General features: G+C 40.9%; 1 protein-coding gene across 5 annotated transcripts in view; it reads left to right on the top strand.

Moving 5' to 3' along the window:
• The window catches only part of SLIT3 (slit guidance ligand 3), a 519,844-nt gene that overhangs the window by 373,865 nt on the left and 118,177 nt on the right, over nucleotides 1–27,802 (top strand). For all 5 annotated transcript variants that reach the window (XM_058422439.1, XM_058422441.1, XM_058422440.1 and 2 more), the window contains 3 exons: nucleotides 5,668–5,739; nucleotides 17,195–17,338; nucleotides 19,816–19,979. In XM_058422439.1, coding sequence (XP_058278422.1) covers nucleotides 5,668–5,739; nucleotides 17,195–17,338; nucleotides 19,816–19,979 — 380 coding nt within the window. The remainder of the gene's footprint in view (nucleotides 1–5,667; nucleotides 5,740–17,194; nucleotides 17,339–19,815; nucleotides 19,980–27,802) is intronic.

The following is a 27,802-nucleotide window of genomic DNA, read 5'->3' as shown; positions in this document are numbered from 1 at the left end:
TTTCCTGGTTGTTACAGAATAAGGAATTGGAATCACTATGCTTTAAAAACTTAATATTTTCCTTCTTCTTCTTCCTAGAGTTTACTGGCTTTTTCTTTTCTTCTTCTTCTTGGGCTGGAAGGATTAGTCTTGCCATGCAATACTTCCTTCATATAAGTATGAGAGCAAACAGTACCCTTGCATTGAGAAGTGTGGCAAAATTGGTTGTTTGCAAATGGGTGTATTATCTGAATTAGAGGGGAAAGTTTGAGGATCACTCTGTGTGTAGTGCTGGTGTTTGTTTTCCATGGTTAGCAGGGCCTCTGCAGGAGCTGCAGCGGTTAATAACAGCCCAGGGCAGGGGGGACAGTAGGAATAGTTTCAAGTTTCAAGATTGCTGCACACACTTTCTAAAGTAAATTAGATTTTCATTGAATCAACTCAGAATCTGTCTGGTATCAGTGAGAGAATTGTATCAGCATTTAGTTACTGTTAATAGTATCAAAGATAAATGCAATTCTTGGGGTCAGTAAACATCCCACAAATGTAGGTTTGGAAGGCCATATCCAGACTGTCTGGGGACATTTTATGAGATATGACAAAATAGTCTAAGCCTTCAGGGTGTTAAACTGCATGAATAAGTTTTAGACCATTGCAGAGGGAGAATTCCTTTGGTTTTGTTCATATACTGAATTAAACTAATGAACACTTTCAAAGCTTAGATCAGCCTGGGCACAGAGACAAGAGACAGCTTAGGTTTTGACATAGCAGTCCCATTTAGACCATCATCTCCTGGGTGATGATGTATGGGGTGTCATTCATGGTGATTTGAAATCTGCAATAAAACACTGTCTATTGCAATAGCTGACAAACTTATTTTAAGGTAACAAATTGCTTTGGATAGTTTTACCTTGATTTATTTAGCTTAGCTTGTTCTGAAGAAATATGAAATAGTGCAGGGGGGAAAAAAAATTACATGTCTAGGTTTCTTTTAGATATTAGAAATTTATTGCTGTTTTTATCCCTATCAGTTCGTCCTCTTCTGAAAACCTGAATTCGTGTTGAGCCCGTGCCATTGTACGTAGCTTGGGAAATATAATTCTTCCTAGCAAGAATTGTTTTCACAGTCTGAAGGAAAGTTAAAAGCATTCTGGGGACTGAAAAAGACATTGCATAAAGTCACAATTTGACACTTCAGTAAGAATGTTTCAGCCCAGCCAAAATAAAGGAACACTTAGCTGGAAACCATATGGTCAAAAGTAAGGGATTCTGTGCTAGGCTTTCATACCTCAAAAAACTCTGTGTCACCTTCAAGGGAAAAAGCTCTCTATTCTGTGATCTGACTTAATGAAGCAGCTATATTGCAACTACGTTTGCAAGTAAGGAAGCTGAGGAGCAGGGACATAATATAAAGAACACAGCAATTATTGCTTCACACCTTTCGAAGGTGGGGTGTTAAACTTCAGTGCATCTGAAAGGCCATGGATTGGTGAAGTCAGTGCAAATTCCCTCATTTTAAAATGGTGTGAGAGGTCAGAATGGATAGAGACTGTGAAGAATCAATGTGAATTTCATGTTTTTAAGAGCCTTCTGCTGAAGGTTTGGTGTTTGGTCCATCACTGATTATACTCTCACCCAACATACTTGTGGCTACGTGTGCTTCCTGTGCTTTCTTTGTGTGTGGTGCATCCCAGAACTGCAGATCAATCTATGCAGTGACTACTTGCACTGTTTAATCTTTATTTCAGAATATCAGTTGGGTTGAATGGCAAGACTTGAAGTTTAGTAGTAACAATTAATTATTTGATTGGAAATTTAGTATATATTTAATTGGAAATTTAGTGTCTTGGGATAGATGCATCTTTAGGGGACTGTTAAAATATGATGCCAGAATCAGGCTGACGAAACAGAACGCCTCATTTGTGAGTGTTTTGTATTTGTATAACTTCTTGTTTCAGACCCATAATGACACTTTAGGGTGCTGCTGCCAGGGATTTCCAGTGCTTGCATGCAGTGCTGCCTGGGTCTGTGCTTTATGTGCTGTGGTATTTGTCAGACCCGAGGTTGACTTGCTTTCCTAAAGATGAGAAGCCAGTGAAGAATCAGGAGCCCGCACAAAACAAACAAACAAAAAAAAACCTCAGTAATTTTTTTTTTGTGTTCCAATAAATGTTCTAATTCACTGATTCGCTGTCTGTTGGCAACAATTACTGAGCTAAATTTATTTTTATTACATGCTAACTTCGTTAAAAAGTGTATTTTTAATTAAAAAACGCTTTGGGTCTAAAATTTCAGGTGCTTTGGGATAGAAGAAGGGTTGTGTTCCTGTGCCAAGCTTGCACATTAGCCAGGACACCTGCATGTCCTACAACACGTGTAAGGGAAGCAAGTGAATACCATTTTTAGAAATTGTAATGCCAAAGGCCAAATCTCCTAAAATTTACTACTGCTGGTTTAAGCACTGGAGATTTAAATGAAGCTCTTGAATTGAATTGGTCATGTTTCCTGCATTTTTAAGTTGAGTTTTTGGGTTTTGTTTGAGGTTTTGTTTCTTTTGTGGGGCTTTTTGTTTGTTTTTTGGTTTGTTTCTTTTTGGTGTGTTTTTTTTTTTGTTTGTTTTCTTTTGGGGGGGGTGGTTTTATGGGGTTTGGGGGTTGGGTTTTTTTGGGTTTTGTTTTTTTGGGAGGGGTTGTTTGTTTGTTTGTGCTTGGGTTGTTTGTTTTTTGTTGTCAGGGGGGTTATTTGGCTCCTTTTCCCCCCAGAGCTGCTGTTGTGGGAGCAGTGGGTGCAGCGCAGGGCGATGGGCAGCGTGGCAGGAGGGGAGGATGCTCGCTGTGCCTGCAGGGGCTCCCAGCCTCAGCTCTGTCCAGGGCAGGAGCCTGCTGCTCCAGGAGCCAGCCCAAGTCGTGTTCCTGGTGTGCGAGTGCTCTCCTGGCTGACACAGAAACACAGAGCTCTGAGCAAAGCGGGTCGTTGGGGCTTTTTCCTGCAGTAAAGGGCGGTGAGGGCTGCGGAGGGGAGCGCAGAGTAGTGCAGATCTCCCCTCCCCTGTGCAGCCCTGGCACGACAGACAGACATGGCACGAGCTAATGTGGCTCTGTGCGGTGCTGAACATGAATATGAATTAGAGACAAGTGCCTGAGCTCTCATACTGACTTTTGTTTAGCTGCTAATCTGTTTGAATGCTAATGTGCCACATGCACATAAGCCAAATTAGTTTGGGAAAAGCTTATTTTCCTTTTCGTGGCTTCTAAAAATCTGAGCATTGTTTTATTTTATAAGCTCCTTTGGTCTGTTTTATTTTGCTCAAAATAAAATGTATAATCACATCCAAGGTTGAAAGTTCAGTAGAACACTGCACTATGACCTTCTGACTCTCAAATTTAAAATAAATGAAAAAAAATTGCTTTGAGGGTTTTATTTTGATATTTGCATTCATTTGACCATAGGATGTGAGTTTTGATATTACTTCTAAGTGTTTTACCTCTACAGCCAGAATAACCCTTAGGCTGGAGTGGTGATGTTTTTACTTTCCACAGGCATTTTGTAAATCTTACCTTCTCAATTCTTCTTTCCTGTTGTACAATGAATTATTGATCAAGACTGCTGATCCTTCACAAAACGAAGGGAGGCATTTCTCTGACATCCAGAGTTTGCAGTCTAAACTCGGTGTACAGATGACAATCTTGCTAAAGAAAGGTTCTTCAGAAAGACTGAAAGGTGAAAAGGAAGCATACTGGGTTCTGTGGGCATTACTGTTTTTTAACCTTTTACAAATATTTTATTTGTGGAGGTTTTGGTTTTGCTTTCTGATACAGGGGCACACATCTTTGTTGGGAAGGAAATCTGTGAGTCAGCCTTTCGCATGTTGGTTTAGAGCCCAGTGAAATCCAGGGCCTTGAATGTTTTGTCTGAACGTTCCTGATAAACCTTTCCAAGTTCAGCCACCATTTCTGTCCAGCTTTGTATAGAGGATAAAAATCTTCATGAACTGCGTTAAATTTTGTTGAAATAGGAAACTCTGTGTGTGTGTCTTCAGTTAAGAAAGTTAAGAAAAAAAATCATAAAAATTTAGAAGCATTCATTACTCACACCAAACACTAATGGGAGCAGCACATTGGAAACATCTCATGACTCTGTACTCGATAGAGAAATTGTTACATTTGTTCAGAGGGAATAGAATGCTGCTTGACCCTTAGTTTCTTGAGTAGCCCTTCAGTTCCTGCTAAACTGCAGAAGTAATGAAAAATTTGGTTTCAGTTTAGGTTTTGGTATTTAAATGGTGTTATTTTGTTTAGGCTCAGAAATGAGCTGATCTGGGAACGCTCCCGCAGGGGTGATGGACTCCCAGTGAGTGATGGGGAGTAAACTGAAGTGGGGATGCTCTGGGAAGGCCGGGGGGTATTGGAAATGGTCTGTCGTGCTAAGAGTTTGTTTTTCACTATGTTCAACTCTGCCTAATGTTTCAAACATTATAAGGCAGGGTAAGCCAAGATTTCAGCCAACATCCAAGCCTCACATGGCCTTTTGATTCATTGCCAGCCTATTGTTCCACATTAAAAAGTGAGGGAATCAACCAATTTACTGACACATAAGCAGCAGAGTTTTGGCATGAGCTGGTTTGTAACCATTTGCCATGTCCTATGTAGAGCACAGAAATTACATGAATTCTGGTTTTCCCAGTTTAAAATGTTTAGGGAAGGCAAAATGTTGTCAGAGGATGCCTCATCGATGATCTTCCCTTTTAGCAGGGCTCACATAAGCTCCTCAGCCACTCTCTGGTTTTGACAAATGATACCGACCTGCAGAAATGACATGAACAAATACTTCAGCCATGATTGAATTTCTGGTGTTCCTGTCATACATGATTTTGCTCTGATCACTGGGTAACACATCTCAGCATAATGTTGGTTCTGCCTCTTTTCCTCCTTCGTTCAATTTCCTAAGGATAATATATGTGCATTTTTCCATTGAAAAATGAAATATTTTTCATGTTAAAACTGAATCATGGATATCAAGTCATATATTTATGGTTCATTAAATATACACAGTAACTCTTATTTTTGTTATTAAAGCTTTACTGATTTTTATAACTAAGCCATACCTAAATTATTTTTGAGTTCCTGAAATATATGTCTCTTTCCAGTTCAGGATAAATTTTATTATATTAGTTCATCGAAATGGTAACAGCAGCTGGTGAAGCCGTAATATTTTATCCAATGATGCCTGTGTCACATTTCATGCCAATTACTGTATCTTAAGAGACTCAGTTATATGAAATTTTATTGACAACCAGCTTGTGCTCTCTGGCTTTTAAATTCAGTATTACTGAGCAGAATTCTAGGTTTCTGCATCAGACAATGTGCCTTTCAGTGGCTAAAATATTTCTTAAAATGATGGGAAAAATAAATCCCTTAACAGAATGAAAAATATTTCAGATACAGTTTTTGGATGATGTCCAGTTTCTACATTAAAAACGCCTTCCAACACCAGACGAAGCCTGAATCATAACGACTCATTTAATGCCATGTGCTCTCTGAAAAGAAAATGAGATCAGTGGTTAAATGAAATGCCCACAGATCCTGGGCATGGTGCACCATGATCAATAAAGATGATAATGCAGAGATGTGGGAGGACACTAAACTGGGCTGTTATTTAAGATTTATTTTGTCTTCCTGAATCTTTCAGAGTGCTCTATGGAAACAAGATCACGGAGATTCCCCAGGGCCTTTTTGATGATCTCGTGTCTCTGCAGCTGCTGTGAGTATGATCCCTTCCTCTTCTTTATTTTACTGACTAGCTAGATTTACTGTTCTTTCAGCTTCTGACATTAATAGAACCACCTTTTCCACTGACAACTCACTGGGATGTGCTAGTCTGTTGTTTCTGTGTCAGGCAAGAGGGAGGCAAGGGCTGAAAAAACTAAAAAAGGAAGGTGTCAACAGTTTTATAGCACAGTGTGTATAATGGATAATAGACACGGAGGATTTAAGCGTGGGGAGGAAATGAGTGACTCGGTCCAAGAAAGGAAATTTGGTCACCGGCTGATGCGTGGGTGGGGATGCCATCTGATTGTTTTTACACATTTAGCACTTGTGGTTGAATGTCTGGATCCTTGAGGGCTTCTGTGCTGCAAGGACCTGCTGGGGCAAGTGAAAGGGCAACGTGAGAGGTCAGATTGCTGCACCTCGCGCTCAGTTCCACGTTCTTACATCAGCTGGGGCTTAGTTGCAAGAGAAATGATTTTACAGTATATTGTTATTTAAAGTATTTTATGCCGTGTGTGATTTAACTTGCAGTCATGATCAGGGTAAGATATATAGAGAGATGTTCAGTATGTGTTAATGGAGCAGAAAAAATTTCCTAAGCCAAATGTGAAATTGCAAATTTCACTCACTCTTGTCTCCACGATCACATTGGGAACGAGTAACTCCTTCAAAGGGAAGGGAAGCATCATCCAGTCAGTAGAGGGCACAGCAGGGAAGTGAGTTTAATGTGTATTCCTAATGTTTTGATTACCATCATGGATGATGCACTCAGAAAATACAGGTGATGTATCAAAAGTGAGTCAATTATGGTTTATGTCACGTACAGCACTCCACCCCAAACAGTAAATCATACTTAATATAGAATATGAAGTAGCTTTTAGACATGTTACTTGAAGCCTTTGTGACAATCCTGAGGTAGCCAGCAGTGAATCTCCCAAAGATTGTCATTGCCATTGGATGTGTCACTGTGATTGCAGCCTTTGCTGCCCTTACATGGGATAGCAAAGTAAGCTTAGATTTAGATCAGCATTCGTGAGCAAAGCCAAACGAGTAAAATGAGGTCACTGAAATGACTCTCTATGCTAAGTGAAGCACTACTCAGATGTGTAAGTTATCCATAAGACCTTAATTGCAGACATGGCCCAGCCTGTTCCAGAGCCCCTTTGGTTTGTCTGTGACAGTCCCTGAGCTGGGGCACTGGGGAGCTGCCCATCGTTTTATCTTCACCCTGCGCACCTTTTTCTAGCAGCTCCTTTCCTTCCTCCTGCCCCAAACCTCACAAGTTCTTTGGTACTTCAGTGTTTCCATGGCAGCCTGGGCAGTAAGAGAAATTTTGGGGATGGTTTTCCAGATGTGAGGACAATAATTATGAAAGTGCAGGGGAGCTGGGACTCATTCTACTTTGAGAAAAAAACTCTGTTTTAAAAAAACTGGAATTTACAACTGTCGTCTGCAACCCAAATATTTTACAGTTACAACTTTGAAGAGATACTCTTCAAGACTTGTTCTGTCTAATCCAGGACACTTTACAGATAGAATCCTTCCCCACAGGAAAATATAAATAAGACAATCACTCAACACATGGATCACCGTGGCCTACAAAAATATGGGTCTAGAACTTTTGCATAAGGCATTAAGCAAATTTTGACTCCTTCATAGAACAGTCCTGGCGTGCATGTAGACCAGCCTCCCGTGAAGTGTGTATTTAAGACAAGATACAATTGGTTTTAATCAGAATTAGCTCAAGTGATACCTTGTTGTTAAGGAGACAAAATCTGTGTGCCAGGGAACCACTGAAAGGTGTTGTGCTTCAACTATTTAAACATTCTCAAACTAAAACAACGTAAGTAGGTTGCCCATTTTGGGATTCCCAAAATACCATGACCCTGGAGCTTTCCGGGGTCTTCTTGAGTATGTTTGTATGCAAAGTGTCTTTTGGCAAGGAGAGCACTGGATGATCATGTTTTAAATGCAAACATGCAGCTTTTTGGATTGTGGCTTTGAAGCAGCTGTTCTGGGATTGCTTGTAGTATTTTAATGGCTACTAAAAAAAAAAAAAAAAAAAAAAAAAGGCATTCGTTGGTCTTAGACCTGCTGTTGAACAATTGGAAGAGTGCCCTATGATTAGATCTAATTCAGTGTTCCATGGGCACTAGATTGGATTTCTTCTTATTAGTCTGGAGACACTCTGATAAGAACACTCTGATTAAGGTATCCTGGTAGCCTGTCTGATTTCCTGAGCTGGAGCAGGAGCAGTTTTCAAAATGTACTGGATTTATGATAAAGCAGGACACAGTGAGAAAAAAGGGAGTCCTTGTGGGTCCTGTATTACTTAGAAGGAAAAAATATTATTTAGAAAGAAAAGGTATTATTTAAGAGGAAAAAAATAATAACTATGAAATTTCAAAACTGATGATATTGTTATTAATTGTTTTGGATAGAACTCATCAGAGTTTCTCAAGACATGTAATTATTCTTCAGTTTAAATATATATTTAAATAAATATTTAAATATAAATATTTAAATATAAATATGTCACAATATAGGCCGGGATTATTCTGTATTCTGGCTGAGTTGTTCTCTGTAAGGGCCTAACACCTTCAGACAGTACCACTGGTGTCAGGAGCCCCAGAGCTGAATAAGGATGTTCTCATCTCAGGCATGGTCACAGGTTCAAGTGCCCTGTTTGACTTCGGTGCAGGGGAAATGAATTCAGAACAAGTTTCAGACCACCTGGCTGGCACCAGCATTCCACATTTCTGCCCTATAAGGCAGAGGTGGTGAGCCAGTATCATATTATATTTGGCAAGAAAATACCTAGGCATGGCTAGATAATAAGGAGGTTTTTTCTTGAGGGATTGGAGTGTGGGTTTTTTGGGCTTCTTTCAAACCCTATGGGTTTAATTCAAAATGTTGTTTCTGAAGTTTTCATTATAAGTAACCATCTTAAGTAGTTAACATTACCCACAAAAATAATTGCAATTGGATTTTTTGTTAAATTGCTGATTTCACAAATCTTTTGTGTTTCTTAAGTATGCAGTGGTAACCAACAGAGCAGCAAAAATCATTCTTGGAGTCCAACTACACATCTGTTCTGTGGAGCAGAAGCTTTTCTTGGACCATGTAGTTTTCCTTATCCTTTTTGAAGGTGCCAGAGAAGAGGATGATAGAAATCTTTGTAGCTACTGTACCCTATCCTCATACATTCTTCTTTTCAGCAGGTTGTATCAAGAGCCTTCTGGGAATTTTAGGTCAATTTGGGTTTGATAGATCTATGTTGTTTTCCAGAAAGGGATGAATGGGGTTTTTTTTTTAGCTTTTGTGGGTTTTTTTTTTAATACAGTGAACGGAAACTTTCATTTTATTGGGGAAGCAATGCATCCAAGCTGTGAAATAGTGTTTGATTAATTTGTTTTCATTTCTTGCATTTAAACGCCAAAAGAATGGGCAAGGGCTTCAGCTTAAGGTGGAAGTTTTCAAGCAACCATTAGCTGTGGACGGTAAGTCCAGGAGACCTTCAGCTGACCTTGGGCTTTCTAGAAACTGGAAGACATTTAAATGTCCTGCTGAGCTGTCCTTCAGTTCCCCTGGAATGTGGACAGGCTCCTTCAGGAGCCCCTGCTCCCTGCTCTTGCCAGCGTGCCGCCAGTCACTGCACGGGGGGCACAGCACCTCCCTGCAGCTCCTTCCCTCCGGCCAGCCCTGGGGCAGATAAACCCAGCAGCAGCAATGGGCACCGGGTTTGTGAGCCAGCGTTTATCAGTTCTAAGTATCACACTTCCCTCGCTGCACCCAGGTTCAAACAAACACTCGGGGAGCCTTTTTACTGCAGCCGTACGCTCCTGGAACAAGGAGCTGTCGTAAAATCTCTGCTCTTTAAAGAGCAGAATAATATGGGGGACGAAGTCTCATTTTTCAAATGTCTGGCAAGTAACAGTTCTCAATAAATCCTTTTCCTTGAGGAAATTTACTTTGCATAGTTACTAATCATACAAGTGCTCAGGAGTGTTGATCCTAAACCTTCTGCTTGTGATCCTCATGTTTTACTGAGCAAGAAAAATCCCCATAGTGGGCTCTGTTTCGGTGTTGCTAAACATCAGGAGATCTACTCCTGTGGTGCATATATTTTAAAATCAGAGGCTTGTTGTGTTTCTCTCTCAAAAAACGAAGCCAAAAGCTTACAGCCTTTTCCTTCTTCACCTAATATCTGGTCATTAGGGAAAACTCAATGCTGCAGTTGGAAAGGACCAATAATCGTATTGGTGCCTGGAGTTTGACATATTGACAGGTAAAGTGATGTCAAAAGCAGTGACAAATTATCACTCATCTAACCTGGGTTAAAATTGGAACTAGATATAATATTTACAACTTCAGCTGACCCTAAAATAGACTCGTATGAAGTGACAAGTCATGTGTGTACTTTCAGAAACTGCTATCATCAGTCTTCCCAAAATTCAACCGATCAAATTTTGGTTCGAGGGATTCTTATATTTTTTTCTAACTTGCTTTTTATTCTGGTTTTTTGGGGATGAATAAGGCAGATACTTGGTGTCCCCAGCTTTTTTTCTGGTGAGGTTGCTTGGAAGGGTATCTTCATGGCAGGTTTGCCAAGTTTGAAGTGCTTGTGTTGATTTGTAATTCTAAATTGAATCCCAGTACTGAAGAGCCTAAAGCAGGATCTACCAATTATTTATAGTGCACTTTTGGGGCTTGATAGAATCTCAAAGGGAATGCTGTGGTGTACAAACTCATACAAAGTATTTAAAACCAACAGAATGTACATAAATTCCAATATTTGGCATTGTATACATTGCACTGTTGTATACATAAATATATTAACCAGCTATGTAAACAGTACAGAAATGTCAGAATAAAGAAATACAGTTTTCCATTTACAAGTCTTTAATAGCACAGTAGTTTCTTCTCTTGCCCATAGTGATCTGGGCTTTAAGTGATGTATAAAATATTTTTGTTCTGCAGCGTTCTTAATTTTTCTCATGGAGAATAGACAGCAGTCAATTAAAAAAAAAGAGACCTTATAACTAAATGTAAGGGGAAAACATTTTCACAATGATGTCAGGTAGTTGGAGTAGGCTGCCCAGAAAGCTGTACATCCTCTGTTCTTGAAGGTTTTAAAGAACAGACTTTATCCAGACTGGATAAAGCTCAAGGTAACCCAGTCTGACCTTGCAGCTCATCCTGTTTTGGCAGCCTATCAGGACAAGAAACCACTGGAGCTTCCTGGAATTCTGAATTATCCTGTGATCCGGTGGTCTGCATTAACTGTGCATGAATGAGTCATGCTTTGAGTGGGTTTCAGACCAGATGACCTGGAGGTCCTTTGCAACCTATGTCATTTCTGGGATATGTGAACCTAAATTCTTAGCAAAATGGCACCTGAGCTTTTCTCTTGATTACTCAAAATATTTCTGGCTGCAGCATAGAGACTGTGGCAGCCTCATCCTTCCAGCCCAGGACAGAATACTCGCTGCACAGACCTGTTTAATAGCTTTAGAATTGCTTTCCAGCCATTTGCCTCGAGCTTTTTTCCTTCAGATTTCTGCATTTAGGTTGCTATTGTGATAATGTTACTAAACTCAATAGCCGCTTTTAAAAGTGAGGAAGCAGCATCTGCCAGACTCAGAAATACAATTACAGCCAAGCACTAATGAAAGACTGCAGCAGCATCTGCCTTTCCTGTGTCACTCGTGTAGCCTGCTGCATGCAGCTTCCCAAAACAACTGCTCATCCCTACGTCAGTGTGATCCAGCAGCCCCTCTGACGCCAATGCTCCGAGCTGGGCTCTCCTGGCAGGAGCACTCCTCGGTGTGATTACACACAAACCTAACCCTGCTAGCCCTGAAAGTTGTGAAAATGTGTTTGTTCTGTTGTGCACCTGAATTATCATGTGGTTATTGAGGATCAGCTGTGATCTTACCTGCAGGCAGAAGTTAGACACTGTTGAATTTCAAGTAGCAGAAGTCTGGGTGCTGGGACCACACGTGTTTATAATTCTCCAGGTAGTAACAGAAGCACCACACAATTGTTTTGTGGGTGGTGTTCAACCAGAGTTGCAGGCTTTTGGATCAGAAGAGGAATTTCTGAAATCTCTTTCTATATTCCCACCAAAACAGGACTGTCAGACTGTGCTCTGTACTTCCTTCTTGACTCATTATCAGCTTGCGGCTTTTCCATTTTAATTTACTGTGAATAAATTTGTCATCACCATCATCCAGTTTCCTGAACATGGAGAAACACTTGAAGCTGGTTAAGCAAGCACGATGATGATTTCATGCTGGTTGTTATCAACTGAAGCACTGACAGACTCTTCAGTGGTCAGTCATCACGTTAGAAAATGTAAATTTTAGTAGATGTTTAAATAATCTCGATAGTGAGAGACAATCAGAAATGCTCCCTGACAGTCCAGGCCATCTTAAAATATTCCTGAAACTTAATACAATTATTTTGCCAATAACTAAGTGGGGGCACACACAATTCTGTCATTAGATGTTGCTTGTCATTGGCTGCTGGGATGACCAAGTTCTTGACTAGATATTGCTGTAGTGACACTTGAGCTGTTCTCCTGTGAAAATTTATATTAAATCAAGGATAACACTTGATTGCCTATAAATTTCAAGAGAGAATTCTGGAAAATACATGCTAATTTTTTTTATTTATTTATTTCTTGTAACACATACTGTATATCCTAAGGAAAGCTTTCTGCTGAGAATGCTTTCTTTGCTGCCTTATAGTGCCTCTGCATGTAGGTGAAGCCTTCAAGTATTGATATTCTATAAAGGTCATGCCTGTTCAATTTGTATTCTGCTGTTACCCAGGCAAAACTGTTACCCAGTTCTCCTCTCCCCTCCAAGTCTCCTGTGCCTCTTGCATCTGTTTTTTTTCTGGTGAGTTCTCATTTTCCCCAGTGGAGTCTGGCATGTGGGATGTGCCAGCCATTTCATGGGATGCCAAACATTTTCATTCTCATCGTGTTGTCGTTGCTGTCAAAACACAAAACTGGTGAAAAAGGGAGAGAAGCTTTTCAGTGCCTCGGTGCAGCTTTTCTCCCCAGCACTTTCCTTTAGTCTCACTCGTGTGTTTAGGATGATTCCTGCTCTATCCTGAAGCACCAGAGGCCAGCTTGCAGTCCTCAGCACGTGTAAAGCTGCCAGGCTGCAGCTGATTGTCCAAGTTTTGTGGTTATTTCCTGATAGTTGGATTACTTGACTTCACTGAGAGAAAAATACAATAAGGGTAAAAGCCATATAAACATTCCCATTTGCTCTTAAAAAACAATTTTTTCAGTCATTTTGTGTTTGGAGTTTAGAATGTTATTTAAATGTTAATCACTTGAAGCTGTGCTTGGGCATATAATTCAATTATGGGACCATCTTAATTATGCAGATGGTGCTTATGGGCAGCTGATACAATTACAGAGCCAATTCAGTGCACATTCATTTCAAGGGCTTAGCTGAAACACGTTATTATTTCAATGTGTGTGGACAAATCCATTTTTTCAGGAAATGGGTTCATGGAATTGTAATAGTGCTCTGCTCAGCTCGTTGTTTCAATGGTGTGCAGACCACAAGGATTTTAACCATTCTGCCCTGTTCTGTGGTGGTCCAAGGCTTGTGAGAAGTTTCTTCATGTTTTTTACATATCCAGGGGGATGAAAATGGAGACTTGAGTTAATAATCCATCATCCCTCTGGGTAGCAGGCGGTTTTATTTCTACTTGAATATTTAACCTCCTTTGGAATGGTGTCCCACATCTGGAGGCCGTGTGTAAATCTCATCCAATCAAGCTGATAACAAACTAGGAGAATTAGTGGAATTTACTTTCACCGTGAATTGGTGCAAAAATAAATACCGTGTAATTCCTGCTAAAATGAAACTCCACTTTTAATGTTGTTCCTTCTTTTGGTGTAAGTCCAATAAAGGAACCCTTAGTATGTTTTATGGCCTGGTTCAGTGTTCAAGGAAGATTCTGCTTCCTGGAATATGTTTTTCTCATCTGCCTTTGTGTTAGTTTAAAAAACCTCTTAAAACCACTTCTAACTCCATGTGAGGCCTGCCTTGCATACGTAATTAAAAATTAGATGCCATTAGTGGAGCTGGGATAATGAAGAAAGATTAAGTAAAGAACTGAGATTTATAGAGGGGAATATTCATAGCGGATATTTTAAAATAACTGGGAGTTTTGAAAGGAATATGAACCTTAATGCGTCTGGCCAAAAGTCATCATCTAACTCAGAGTAAGTGGGAGGAAAAAAATTTTAGGGATGATGTATTCTGCTTCCTCATTTTTTCACTTCTCTCCCCCTGTTTCTCGCTGATTCTGAGCAGAAATAAGTCATTAATGTATCTCACCATCCACCCCATATGGCTACACCTGGATTACTGTTGAGCAGGCTATCTGTGATACACAGAATAGGTGTTGTCACCTCAGAAAAGCTGCCTAGGACCTGAATTCCCACTTCTAAACAGTCTGCATAAACACTTTTCTGTTCCAAATTACTCAGATGCTTAAAGGAGAGTGTGTGCCTCTGTATTTGTGGCTGTATTGAGGATCAGTTGCTCTCATTTTCAGTGTTTGGCTCTAAATAAATACCACAGATTATATCACCATGAACATAGTCATCAAAAACTCGTGCCAGGAAACCTCGTCACATTGTAAATTCTATTTTCCAGCATGAGGTTTATTCATGTTTTGTTGAAACTAATGGGAGAATGAATCTGGATCCTGTGCATTCACCGCATTGCAGGTCAGTTTTGCTCAGAGGGTTTTTTCAGTGGAATGGATCAGTAATGTAGACTTTGTGCCTTATCTTTGCACAGGAGGGAAGAGCATCTACCCAGGGCAGCTCTGCTGTGCCCTTCTGAGGCATCCCAGGAAGACACACGGGCTACCCTCATGTGGAAATACAATCGTAGTTCAGTTGTAAATTCTCTTATTGCTGAGATTGTTTTCATTTTTGCTTTATGCCTTGTTACAAGTACTGCTTGCAACATAAACCATGAGTATAATACTGGGGGAAAAAATAGGAAAAAAACCCCACAAAACTAGCAAAATAAATTGAAGTCCTTGTTTTCAGTTTTGTTCCTGGGTAGCTCAGGTGCCAAGCCTCTGTCACGGGACAGGAACAGCTAAACCAAGCTGGTGTGCATTTCCTGAAATTAGGGTTGGATGGTGCAAAAGGATTTGTAATGCCTAAGAGCATGTCTAGGGATATTGTTCAAATTTCAGTACCTGGTTCTGCCTCCTACTACTTGGTTAAGGCATTCTTTGTGGATAAGATACTCTACAAGCTGGAAGGAGAAACTTGTGAGATCCGAGAGGAGGAAGGTTGCTTTGGTTTGGACACACAAATGGCTATAAGAAGCAAGCCTGAAGGGATGGCATTTGCTGTTGGATTGGAGTAGGAGGAGCTGTTCCTGTAGCCCAATGGGAAAATTACATTTTACTTTTGGGGTAGCCAGCAGGAGTGTGGATTAGGTGTCATGGAAATACAGATTCCAGAGGGGTCATACTAGTGCTGCTTATGATTTCATAAAATTGTTTTAGCTATTAGTTCATGCAAAAATGACCTCATTTATCCATCATTGCCTTCTATGGGATTTTGTCTTAACTAATGTCAAACTTCATTTTCCACAACATACAAAGGAGGAAATCTGGGTAAATCGATACTGACTTTCCTGTAGGCTGGGAAGGGGAGTTCTCCTTTGGAGCCCTCTCATTCCAAAGCATTCATCTTCTCCTGGAGTTCTCCATGCTGCCCAAATCTGCCATCATCTCCTGTGTATCACAAACACTCGAACTTTTGGCTGCAGCAACGGGGCTCTGCCAAAGCAGCAGTGGGAGCAGAGAACTGCAATGAGCGTGTGATGTTCCAGAGGTTTCAGGAATGTAAAGGCAGAGGAAGTATCTTCTGAATTACTTTTTGGAGAAAAGAAAAGCATCACTTGCAGCTAGCAAGCCTTTATTTCTTCCTGAGTGGCTGCCCTCTTGTCTTTAGTGGTGTCTGGGAAGTTTGTGGGGATGGAAGCTCCCAGTGTTGTTAGAGGTGTCTTTAAAATGATGCATTTGCTTGCTGAGGAATAGAGGATATATTTTCCTTTTTGCCTATAAACATTATTTGTTGTCTGTTTTTGTATTAGTGTGCTGCCTCACAGAGAGCCACGTTGATGCAATATTTAGTCTTTTAAATTCATTGACGAGGGAAGAATTCTGTGCTCAAGAGAACTGAACTAACAACATACACTGTTTACCATTTTTCTCAGGCTGGTAGTAGTCAAAAGATGTGGATTTTGGCTTTGCTAAGAAGAATAGGTAATTTCCTGCCTATTCCTCTTCTAAGTGCAAAATACCACCATGCAGATGACAGTGACAAATTAAGTGTTCTTGTGTTTGATTGTCTCAGCAGGAGATGCAGCTTGTTGTTGGGTTTGTATATACTGATTACATGGGGCAGAACTTTGGGTGGGGGATCTAAGAGAACTTGCACAAGTGCTGTCCCAAGATTTTCTTGCTGAACTGTTTAGTTCCACCAGCTGGTTGCTGTGTAGTTGTAAAATAGATGTTTTTTTAAAAGCAGTATTTAAATTGCCTTTGTGCTGCTTTTTCACAACTGCACAGGACTCTGGTGTGACTGGAATTCATAGAATTGTGGGACAGTAGAGGCTGGAAGGGACCTTGAGTGATCACTTGACAATAGTCTGGAGAACCCTTGCTTAAAGCAGAGGCACCTTACCAGGTCAGAGCAGGTTCCTCATGGCTTCATTCAGTGTCACTTTGAAAACCTCCAAGCACAGGGACTGAGGACACAGCTCCTGTGACACCTGGGCCCCTACCTGGCTGTCCTTGGGTGTGAACTGAGTTTCCTTTCAGTAAGTTTTAGCCCAGACCTTACACTTCCCTCTTCTTGTCTCCCAGGAGAAACATCTTTTTAATCTTCCATTATCAAATTAACCCTGCACTCCTTATCAAAAGATTTCAAACTCCCAGAATTTCACTTAGACTTAAGACAGCTGCTGGTAGAGAAAATTAAAAAATAAGGGTTCTTTTCATTGTGGGCTGTGTGTGCATGGAATAGCAAGGTGGGGAGTGATTTTTATTCCTGTGTATATTAAGCTGAAGGCTTCCTTAAATATTTGTGTAGAATTTTGAGTAAATTGGGAGAGGGGTAGGCATACAAACCCCTGCCTCAGTTCTTAAGTATTTTAAGATGGCTAGCACTATTACATGTCTGTATATTCCCCAGGTATGAGAGCACTCATGTCCACTGTGAGTTTTTCACCTTTTAAATGTAACAGGCAAATGAAGCCATGGATGTGTTTTGGCTTTGGTGACTAGGTTAATATTTTTTTCAGATTTAACCCCAAAGTCCAGTCTATCTTTATTTGATTATTACAAGATTAATGAATTCTAAACCTTTTCTCTTCTTTCAGGCTTCTCAATGCCAACAAGATCAACTGCCTGAGGGTAAACACGTTCCAAGGTCTGCATAATCTCAAACTGTTATCTCTTTATGACAACAAACTGCAGACGGTCAGCAAGGGGCTCTTTGCACCTCTGCGATCGATCCAGACTCTGTGAGTATGCAGGCATATCATAAATGACAGCTCTCTCTTTCCCCACCAAAGATGTTGCCTGTCTTTGCACCTGACATGAAGACAATTTGGAAGGCGCATCCATGTAGCAGTCCCTCCTTTCCTCACTGAGAGGAGAAGTGTTGCATCAGTGCAGCAAGGGCAGGATTGACACAGCCTTGCTCTTAGTGACAGAAATGTCAGAACTGTGTGAAGCAAGGGCTGTTTGTCGGGGAGATAATGTGTGTGTTTGACTCTGGATAAGATATGAGCAGCAGATTCTATTAGGATCATTGCCTAACAGTTTTAATGAGCCAGTGAGCTGGCATCTCTCCTGCCTGGGTCTCAGTCCTGCTGTGCAGTTCGTGACTTCTGTAACCACATTTCAGCTGATATTCCACTTAAGGGGAATGATATGTTGTATTATTTGATCCATTAAGAGAATCCACTAAACATTTTTGAATTTGGAGGCATTAGAATAGGCATCAGAAGCAAAAATATAGAAATGATTCAATATTTTGTAGAAGGTCTCATCCTATAGTTGTGAGTAATAAGATAATAAGGTAAATAGTACTCCTTCAGAGCTGGAGTTGGCAGCCTGATATTCCAGTATTAAAATATGTATGGGTGTGTGTATATATACATACTGTAGTATCTGTGCACACACACACACTGTAGTACTGCAATTTTTGTATGCAAATGCACATCTATATATTTTTATTCTGGGAATGCATTGGCTGAATTATTTATATAAATGTTTTAAAGCATATCCAGATGAACTGACAGGAATGATTTCTTGCAGCAGAGTTTCTGCCACGTCCTCAGGCAGCCACAAACACAACCTGAATTTCCAACAGATATTTGGCCAGTATGTACTGCTGCAAACCATTAAGGCATTGGAATTAGCATGTACAACAACCCCCAGTTCTGTACAGCATTGGAATGATCATGTACAACCCCCCAGCTCTCCCATGCTTGTTGCTGCTGCAGCTTGCTGTGTATGTGCACACATGAACTGGGGTCACAGAGAGGGTTCTTTTACAGAGGTATATAAGGTTTGTCAGGTTAAACAATAGGCTTTTTTAATATTCATAGCCCTAAGGTATGAATATTGCCCATTGGTTTCCATAAGTTTTGCTGGTGTTCCCGGTGGCCTTTGCTTAGAGCGGACTTGTTGCTTCACACCAAGAGACTTTGTCATGAAGTTTTCCTATTTTTAATACTCCAAGTGGTTGCCATCTTCTGTGTTTTTTCTGCAAAACCAGTCCCAAATTCTGTCTCTATGTGATTCTTTGTTCTTTGGACCTTTCACAGCAGGAATGGCTCTACTGCAACAGGAATCTTGAGTTCCTTCAGGCCCTTTCTGCTCTGTGTGCTCCCCCTTCCCAGTCCGGGACACCCATTGCCCTGTTGTATTTTACACTTATTTTGTTCAGTGACAGTTCATAAATATAACAGCAAACAGAAAATAAGTTTCTACAAGTGGAAAACAGTAACAGAGTGAGAGAGTTCTTGTGAGGCTATAACTTTATACCTCTGTCCAAACCAAATTGAAACATCTGTCTTTTCTTAACATGTCTTTGCAGTTACTGGAGAGCTGAGTCCTGCTCCCTTGGAGGTCAGAGGGACTGATGCAAGTTAGCTGAACTGAGATTAGGACCTGGCTCTGGGAAAGACCAGGCAAACTCTCCTGACACAGTGCTCGGCTTTGTCAAGCAAAATAAATCAGAACAGCAGCAGAAAAACACTCTTTCTCTCTAAGATGCTCCAGCAGATTTCTGTTACCAAAGTCTAAACACCTAGTTAAAATCAATGTTATAATACCTACTTCCAATTTGTAGGAAACAAGTTGAGCAAATTTTGGTGAAAGATAGAGTGAAGCTGTACCTTGCCTCAACCTTTCAGTCTTTAAATTAAAACCTTTTGCTTCAGGAAAAAATACATATAAAGGAAGCACTATTACACATGATGAGCGTGTGCAAATACTAATTTCACTCTTGTGAAAAGATTCTGGACCGCTTCTGCCTTTGCCCAAAGATCCAAGGCGCTTCACTAATTCACATTTTGAGCTTGCTGATAAAATTTCTTTAAAACCAGGATACAAAATGACCTTCAGGTGTGAGGTGCATTTCTCTCTAAAGGCAGCATGTCAAGCTCTCGGGAAAAACCGTAGGACTTGGGAGACAGCAGCAGGTCTGTGTCCTTTAAAGGGGGCTCTGCAATCTTAGTTTTTGTTTCCTCTGTGCGGGGACTTGCTGCGGGCTTAATGAGCTGCGAGATGCGAGCGCGCACGGAATTCTCCCATTCACGTGCAGCTCCGTGTGGCTTCCGCCGGGCCTGGGGTGGCTTTTTATTTCGGGAGCCGATTCAATTACTCCGCTCTTCAGGGTTCGGGCGTCGGTGGAAAAAAAATAAAAAAAACAATGATGGAGCACGGTGTCACAGGTCACTCCTGATTAAACATGCCATCCTTCTCGCAGACATTTAGCTCAGAACCCATTTGTGTGCGACTGCCATCTGAAGTGGCTGGCTGATTACCTGCAGGATAATCCGATCGAGACGAGCGGCGCGCGCTGCAGCAATCCCCGTCGCCTTGCCAACAAACGCATCAGCCAGATCAAGAGCAAGAAGTTCCGCTGCTCAGGTAATTCATTTAGCCAGCCTCTGCTGCGCTCCCCGCTCAGGGATAAGCAGGTCCAGAGAGCCCGCTAATCGAATCTGCAGGACAGTGTTTGCCGTAATGGATATTAGGGAGCATCTTTGGAAATCAAATTTGGGGAAATTCGGTTAGTTCGACAGAAAGCCAATTACCTTATGGATTAAAAAAAAAAAAGAGAGAGAGAGAGAGAGAAGGAAAAAAAGCAATCTATAGCTGTCTTCTCTTAAAAAAGAAAAGAAAAAAAGATAAAAGCTTGTGACGTTTAATCGTAAAAAAATACTAAATTATGGAATATTTAAGGAAAACATTGACAATATATGTGAATCCATGTGGGGAATGTTATATTTTGACAGGATTGTCATTTGTATTCAAGCAGAGCCCTTAATGACCTAATGAGAGCTGAGCTCAAGTTTAGTTCCCACACCTCAAAGGCTGAGAACAGTTTGAGAGGTTTTCATACAAGTGGCAGTGGGCATTTCTGATCTGGGACGGGAGTGAAGCTGGGGGTGAGGGCATGGCATCAGTTCACGTGCTTTCATCCATTCACTTTCCTTACTTCCATAAGTAACGCACACTAACTAACTCCAGTAAAATTGCCATCAAAGTTGATAAGATTTTTGGTTTCACAAGCTTTGAATCAAAAGGTGCATAATAATTTAGGCAAAGGTTTTGTGTTGTGAATGAGACAGAAAAATGTTTCCACCTGAATTTAACCTCCAAAGTAACATAAACAGCTTTTTCTTAATCCTGTCTCTTCTTTATTTATGGTTCAGCTGTCAGTAAAAGGATATTTCTTGCCTTGCACAGCACAACTAAGCAGATGACTGCGACTTCATGTGTTTTTCCTATTGGTTATGTTGGTTATATCTATTTTGGATTACTGCATTTTTGTGCACTGTAAAGACAAGCAGGTTTCAGTAAGCAAATCTATTAGTGTGTACTGAGGAGAAAAATGACTGTTATTGATGGAGTACCTTGCGGTGTTTTCTATGAAAATTACTATGATTTTTCTCTTTCTCCTCTGAAAAGAAACATGATTAATTGTGTTCCTGGTGGTAAAAGATGAATGGCTCTAGATGGGGATGCAGCATGAAGCTGAGTGGCAGCAGCCCAAAACAAGCCGTTGTGCTTTGTGCATCTCTGCACGCAGCATGCCGAGCTAAACCTTCCCTTTGTGGGGGAAAGAAAATAAAGATAACTTCATTTGCACTCAGCTTTTCTTGGGCAGGCTTGTTAAGATCTTCAATCCCTTGTGACTGCAGCCACAAAATTTATAATCAGGCCTGAAATTATGACATATTTTATCTAGGTTTTTGGTTTGTGTCCATCATAGTAACAATGTAATTAGCCATAATATTCATATGTAAAGAAACTGGAAATGAAAATGCATAAATACAGTTTAGAAAGGAAAGAAGCTTGCAGAAACAGATCTGTATAAACCTGTACCCAATTTGCCATTGTCATTTTCTTCTGGTTTTATTAGTGGGCTAGAGGAATTAATGTTATGTGTGTGCATGCATGCTTTCAACAAAGGTACAGGCTATTGGAGAAGACAAACACCATCTGACAGCATTTAGGAGAGGGAACAGCTAAGAAGAGTTACAGTGCAGAACTCAGTACCTGGTGATGCTGGGAATAATAGTTTGTGTGAGTTCTTATCTTGGGGGTCCTTTCCTTGAGGCATTAAGTGGTTTTTCCCTGGGTCTCCAGCTCTACATCTATATCAGAACCACATGGAAAAGGCATAAACCTGACTTAGGAAGGAGGAGAGCAGGGATTGAACAGCTTCAGAACAAAGATTTCAGCTGGATGAAAATTAATGCTATTCAAAAGCTCAGTAGAGAAGAGATCCTTGGCTGTAGAGTTTCCAGATGGTGATGAGGTACACAGAACTCGACTTGCTGTCTGCTCACATAAGACGGGGAACATCTAATGGTTTAGAAAATCTTAGCTTGTAAATCAATCTGGCCAACAGACAGCCTTGGCACCTGTTCTGCTCAGCTTGTCCCTTTGAATCATGGCTGCTTCAGGCTTGGCATTTAGCAGGAATTTTCCATGTTTTCAGTTGGAGGAATATTTTTCATCCCAGGATCTAACACAGCCAGTCTCTCTGCAGAAATGTCCATGAGGTATGAATCTTCATTTAGAGCATTAGGCAGTGCTCTGTGTCATCCAGGGATGACACATTCCCGCTGGGATGGCAACGCTTAGTAACTTGTCAGTGTCCTCATGGTCTTTGGGATTCTCCACTGTAGTTTTTACTTCTTCTGCTCAGTGTATGAGAAAACAATTTTCATTTTAAATTCTTTTGTAAATGTGCATCTCTTTCTTAAAGGTTTCTTTTTTCGGGATCCTGGTATTTTCATGTAGCTCATGTAATACCTTTAGTACATGTCAATGGTCAGAAAGTTGTTTTTTGAGAGAAAACACCGGGAATGTGAGGGGTTGGTTAAGGAAGAAATGTGAGGAATTTTACCCTCACACAGTCTTTGACCTTTGAGAAGAGATGAGGATGCACAGAAAGTGTGAGCTCCATGAGAGCAGAGGCACTCAGGCAGTGTCAGGATCACATCCAGGAGAAATTAAGCCTAGGTGAGCTTAATACTTTGACATCAGGGAAAGGCCAGTTTTAAAGTCATAAAATTCTGAGGTTGTCCTGAAGAGATCTGTGCGTTTTCCACATTCCTTTAGACAGGGGCACGTAGTGACAGGACAAGGGGGAATGGCTTTAAACTGTCAGTTGGCTGGTTTAGATTAGATACTGTGGAGAAATTCTCCCCTGTGAGGGTACTGAGGTCCTGGCACAGGGTGCCCAGAGCAGCTGTGGCTGCCCCTGGATCCCTGGCAGTGTCTAAGGCCAGGTTGGACATTGGGGCTTGGTACAACCTGAGATGGTGGAAAGTTCCCATGGCAGGGGGTGGAACTGGATGAGCTTTAAGGTCCCTTCTATCCCAAACCATTCCATGATTCTGTGATCATAAAGGGGACTGTCAGAAAGGACCTGTTCTGAGAAAATGATGTGACTGTTGAGTAGATTAAGGGAAGAAAGGGAAGTGCTTTTTCTCTAAGGATAGGAGAGAGGACTGGTTAGCAGGAACAGGAGAAAGGCTGAGATGTTTGAAGTTTCATCTTCGTCTGAAGTGGCAGAGGAGCATCAAGAAGGTAATGTCAGGAGGATGCAGAAGCAGATGGGCTAAATAGAACTGTATTTGATAATTAAATTAAACTGTGAAAACAGATTCACAAAACTTCATTCTGCACACTGTTTCCTTCAGTTTTCATTGCAGGTCCCCACCATTCTGTTAGATAGCATCTAGCCAGAAGTACTTACCTTCTTTTTTTCAGCTGATCACTTCTTTCAATTGAGGCACTTTTCCCAGATGCTATTTCCTCCCAGAACCTAATGACTCGAGCTTTTACTGATAACAATGGAGCAACATTTGCAAAGGTTATGAGTGGCCATAGGAAGGAGCTTCTGTGCAACAGGTAGATAATGTACATAATTCTTATTAAAAGAAGTATTGGAAGCATTATAGCATGAAATGAAGGAACAGCAGGGAACAGGACATATTTTTGCCCAGGGCTGTGAGACAGGCAAAGCTTTTGAATATACCATCAAATATGTTTAAACTTCAGATTGCAATAGATACTATTTCCTGTGATTTTTTGCTTTCTGCAGTGCACCACAATAATAACAAATCTCCCCTCGCCAAACTGTCTGCCCACAGCTCTACAATCTGAGACTGAAAAATGCGAGATGTTTTCTTGAAAGAGAAATCAGAAGTACAGGCTGTGACAAATTCTCTCTCTCTCTCCTGTTTAGAAAAGGGAAATACTGTCATTTTCAGTGGCCACAGTAAAATTCTGACGATCATTTTGGTTTTGGCTAAATCTGCCCACTCTGACCGCCTAAGGATCCAATGGTGCTTGGCAGCCTTAGGTCACTGGAGGCTCCCATTCTTAATGTGAATAAGGGGGGGGGAAAAAGATCAACACAAATATCCTGCCCAGAAGCATTTGATTAAGTTCACTACAGAGCAGTTTTGTTTTCTGAGGCAGCGCTGGGCTTTAGGAGTAAGGGAAATGAATCTATGAGCAGATTGTGTTGTCTCTGTGGTAGCTTATTGTCACTTCAAGACTTGGCAGGTTCCTTGATTGCTGTGTGACACTGTGTCTGAAATAGCTTTTGGAAAGAATTGCCCTTGCATTCAGCTGTATATCTATTTCTCCCTGTGATATGTTTGCATTTTGCAGTATATTGTGCATTTTAAAAGCAATGAAAGTTCCCCCTGCTGAACTGACACAAACTATCTCTGATAATGATCAAAGCAATGTGTTTCTACAAACATCACATCACAAAAGCTCTTTATCTTCTAATTCTTAGAAATAAGAGTTTTATAAAAAAGATTGCTGCTTGAAATACTCTGAAGTGGACCTGTCTTACTGCTTCCTCCTGCATGCATGGTGTCTAACTGCCTTTAATTAGTTACTTCAGTTCCAGACAGTTCTATACAATCAAAAGGACAGGGGAGAACAGGAGGAGGAAAAATGAACCATCTGCCAGCATTATTCTCTCCTTTTTGGACACTACTTCTTGTTAACCCAACCCAAAGCAAAGTCAGCCTTTGTGGTACATTTGGGCCCAAAAATGGCGTATTTAGGGCTAGTGTCATTTCTCTCAAGTTAACCCCAATTACCAATTGGTAATGCAGCTGCTTTTTGTTCACTCATAATTCTTAAGGCACTTGATAAAACCTCTTCTGACTAATTGCAGCTTTTCTCCTTAATATTTCTGTGTCTTTTCCAGTCTCTGTCTTCATACACACTCACCTTCCTCGGGTTACCTGTCTGCTTTGGGACGGAGTTGCTGTTTCTTGCAATCACCTGAAATTTCCTTCTCTCTTCTCTGCGTTGTTGCACCTTTAGAAGCACAGAACTGCTGTTGGTGGAGTCAGGGTAGCACAGGCTGCACATCAGGACTTTCTATCCCCTCCCTGAGGCAGTTCACACGTTTTGTGTTCCTCAGGCTCCTTGGATTATCCCCCTCTCTGCTCCTAGTGATGTGTAAACACTGTTTAAGGGTTTTGAGCTCTCAAACTGAAAGCTGCAATGCCTTGCTATTCCTCAACTAGTGTTTAAAAGTCGTGAAAGATAGGTGAATTTAACCCAGATCTTACATAATTTATCTGATTGAAGCGCTCGCTGGTTGTTCCCGTAATTTGCTAATCACTCTGATGACTACTTTGCAAATTCCTTTCATTTTTAATAAGCAAATAGTCATTTACAGACCGTGGGCTCACGCTCCTGCCCTTAGCGTTTTCTGTTTGATGGAAAGCACAGGTATCCACCTGCTCCTGTCTGCCTTGTTGCAGTGCTACAGGAGCAGGTTTTTGGGGATGTGATGATCCTGCCAGTGGTGTGTGGGGCTCCAGCAGGTCCCGAGCAAGCCCCAAGCCCTGACAGCCTCTGGGTTTGCCCTGGGTGCTCCAGACCTGCCCATGTTAGTGGGAAATCTCAGCTGAGGCCAAGCTCCAGCACTTTTCTCACCCTGCCCTGCTGTGAGGGAAAGGGAAACACTGCTTATGAGTTGAGAAACTGCAGTCAGATTTCTGTCTGTTGCTTGGTTCAGTTTAGTTTGGGGTTTTTTTGTCTGTTTTTGTTTCATTCAGTTAAATTCTGTGTATTGTACCCCCTTTTTCCCCCTGAAAGACACAAAGACTCAGCAGAACTATCTTCAGAAGCCCTCTGAATATACCAAAACTGAGGATATGTCTGTGGTGTGTAAGAATTATTCTTATCTGAGTGGAAGGTTGTTTAACACCAATAAATCACCTGCAGATTAAATCCTACATTGAATTTGTAATTATGAATATGAATTTTTCATGGTGCACTGAAACTGAGTATATTTGGGCTTTGGTTTGCCTGAATTCTTCCTGGAGCTGAAGTCATTAGAGAACACAGTACAACTGCTATGACTAATAGTAGTGGAGCTGGGTTCCCTTGTACTGTGCACGTGTTGCTGTTGTTAAATTAATTTGACTGTACTGGATAATGATTATAGCCCTCCCTTTTCTGCACATCGTTGATAGCAGTCCTTATGTTAAAATTTGTGTCAGTTCCTCTGAGCCTTCACTAGCCTGTGAAAAACACGATGGTGAGGGGTTCTGGCTCTGCAGTGGGGAAATAATGGAAAACCATTTTATTATAGGAAGCACAGGCTTAGCATGAAATAGGTGGGTCTGGCAGAGACTATGGTTCTTAATAAGAAAGTAAACTGATGTGTTTCAGTTAGAGAGTTTATTTTAGGCTCTGCCTCACTTTATTTTTGAGTTGAAGCTGTCTTCAAAAAAGCAAAATATCCGAACAGCTTTGTTACCCAGCAACATTATTTGCAGTTATAGTAAAGAGGCACTGGGAAGAGGGAGGATGAATGTTGAGTCAGAGGCATCTATGTCACTTAGGTATCCAAATATCACAGTTATCCTGGATTCCCCATGTAGGCAGAGTGCAGGGCTGCGTAGATTCCTCCCTCAAGATCTGAATTGTCCTCTTAATTAACTACATCAGGAAGCTGAGTGATTGATTGCTCTTTTAACCTCAAAAACTGCGGCGGGACCAAGTTCGCTCTCTCCTCTCACATTGGAGTTCTGTGTGTTGAGGTTAGGCTGAGCACCCCCAGAGGTGCTAAAGGAGCACTTTTTGTGTGTGTAGTGCTCACTTGAACAGGGGACAGAAATAACTGGGGAGGTGCTGGCACGAAGAGAGCCCATCAGCTGAAACCAGTGCAAGGATGTTGGTGCTGCAGGTGGACAGTAAATTTTTCATCTGACTATTCTGAGACTGCAGCAGTCTCCTGAGGTGGTGCAGCCTGATGGGGCATTTAAAAATGGGGTCCTGTGTACAGATTCTTTACAAACTGCAGGTTCAGTGACCAATTAACAGAACGTGGATTACAAGAAGTAAACAAACACCAAGAGCAAACCATTCAATGCTGCTTGTGTGCAGAGTATCTAAAGGGAGGGGTTCTCATGGACTCTGGCAAAGAGCTGGAGATGTATTTCATTTCTCAACTTCAGTTTTGCAAGCATTTATGCAGGATGATCTTATGTGCATCCAAAGGTTTGTGGAATTTTTTTAATGTAATTTATAAAACAGTGTGCTCTCCTGGTGTTTCTGCTCTCCTGTATTCTAGGGACATAAATTAGGATTTTGACAGATGTCTTTGTGTGCAGGTACCTCTTGTTCATTGCAGTTGATGATTCATTTAGGCAGGTATTGTAAGTGCTGTTTAATTAGTGCAGCAAAGGAATAGAGACTTGTTCAAAATATTCTCATGGGGTTCCTCAGGAAAGTGTTTGCAGGGCTCAGGCTGCATTTGTTTCTAGTAGGACTGAAAGAGTTCATTGACACTGAAATTACTGAGTTTATTACGGATATCCCACTTAATACTGTAAATCAGTATATAATATAAAAGTCTTTGAAAGATATGAACTGTTACTTGTCATTGTTTAACAGAGTACTGTGGATTAATTTGTTTGAAGAGCCGAGGCCAGAATTTCTGCTTTATTAAAGCAATGTGGGAATTGGGATATAGGATTCTACATCCTTCTTCACTGGAGGCATACAAAATTATTGGCAGGAATGCTAGTTACAGATGTAATTTCTAAGTAAATGAGGTGTGGATTCCAGGGTTATGCATACTTTGAATTAATCAGGCGAGAAAATGAGTGTGGTTTGTGCCACATTGCGTGAGTCACAAAAGAAGATTAATAATCTAATGTTTTTATCAATTCAGACTCCGGCTAATT

This window comes from Hirundo rustica, chromosome 14 (genome assembly GCF_015227805.2).
Source record: "Hirundo rustica isolate bHirRus1 chromosome 14, bHirRus1.pri.v3, whole genome shotgun sequence".
NCBI lineage: Eukaryota > Metazoa > Chordata > Aves > Passeriformes > Hirundinidae > Hirundo > Hirundo rustica.
This window is presented reverse-complemented; position numbering and strand designations above follow the sequence as displayed.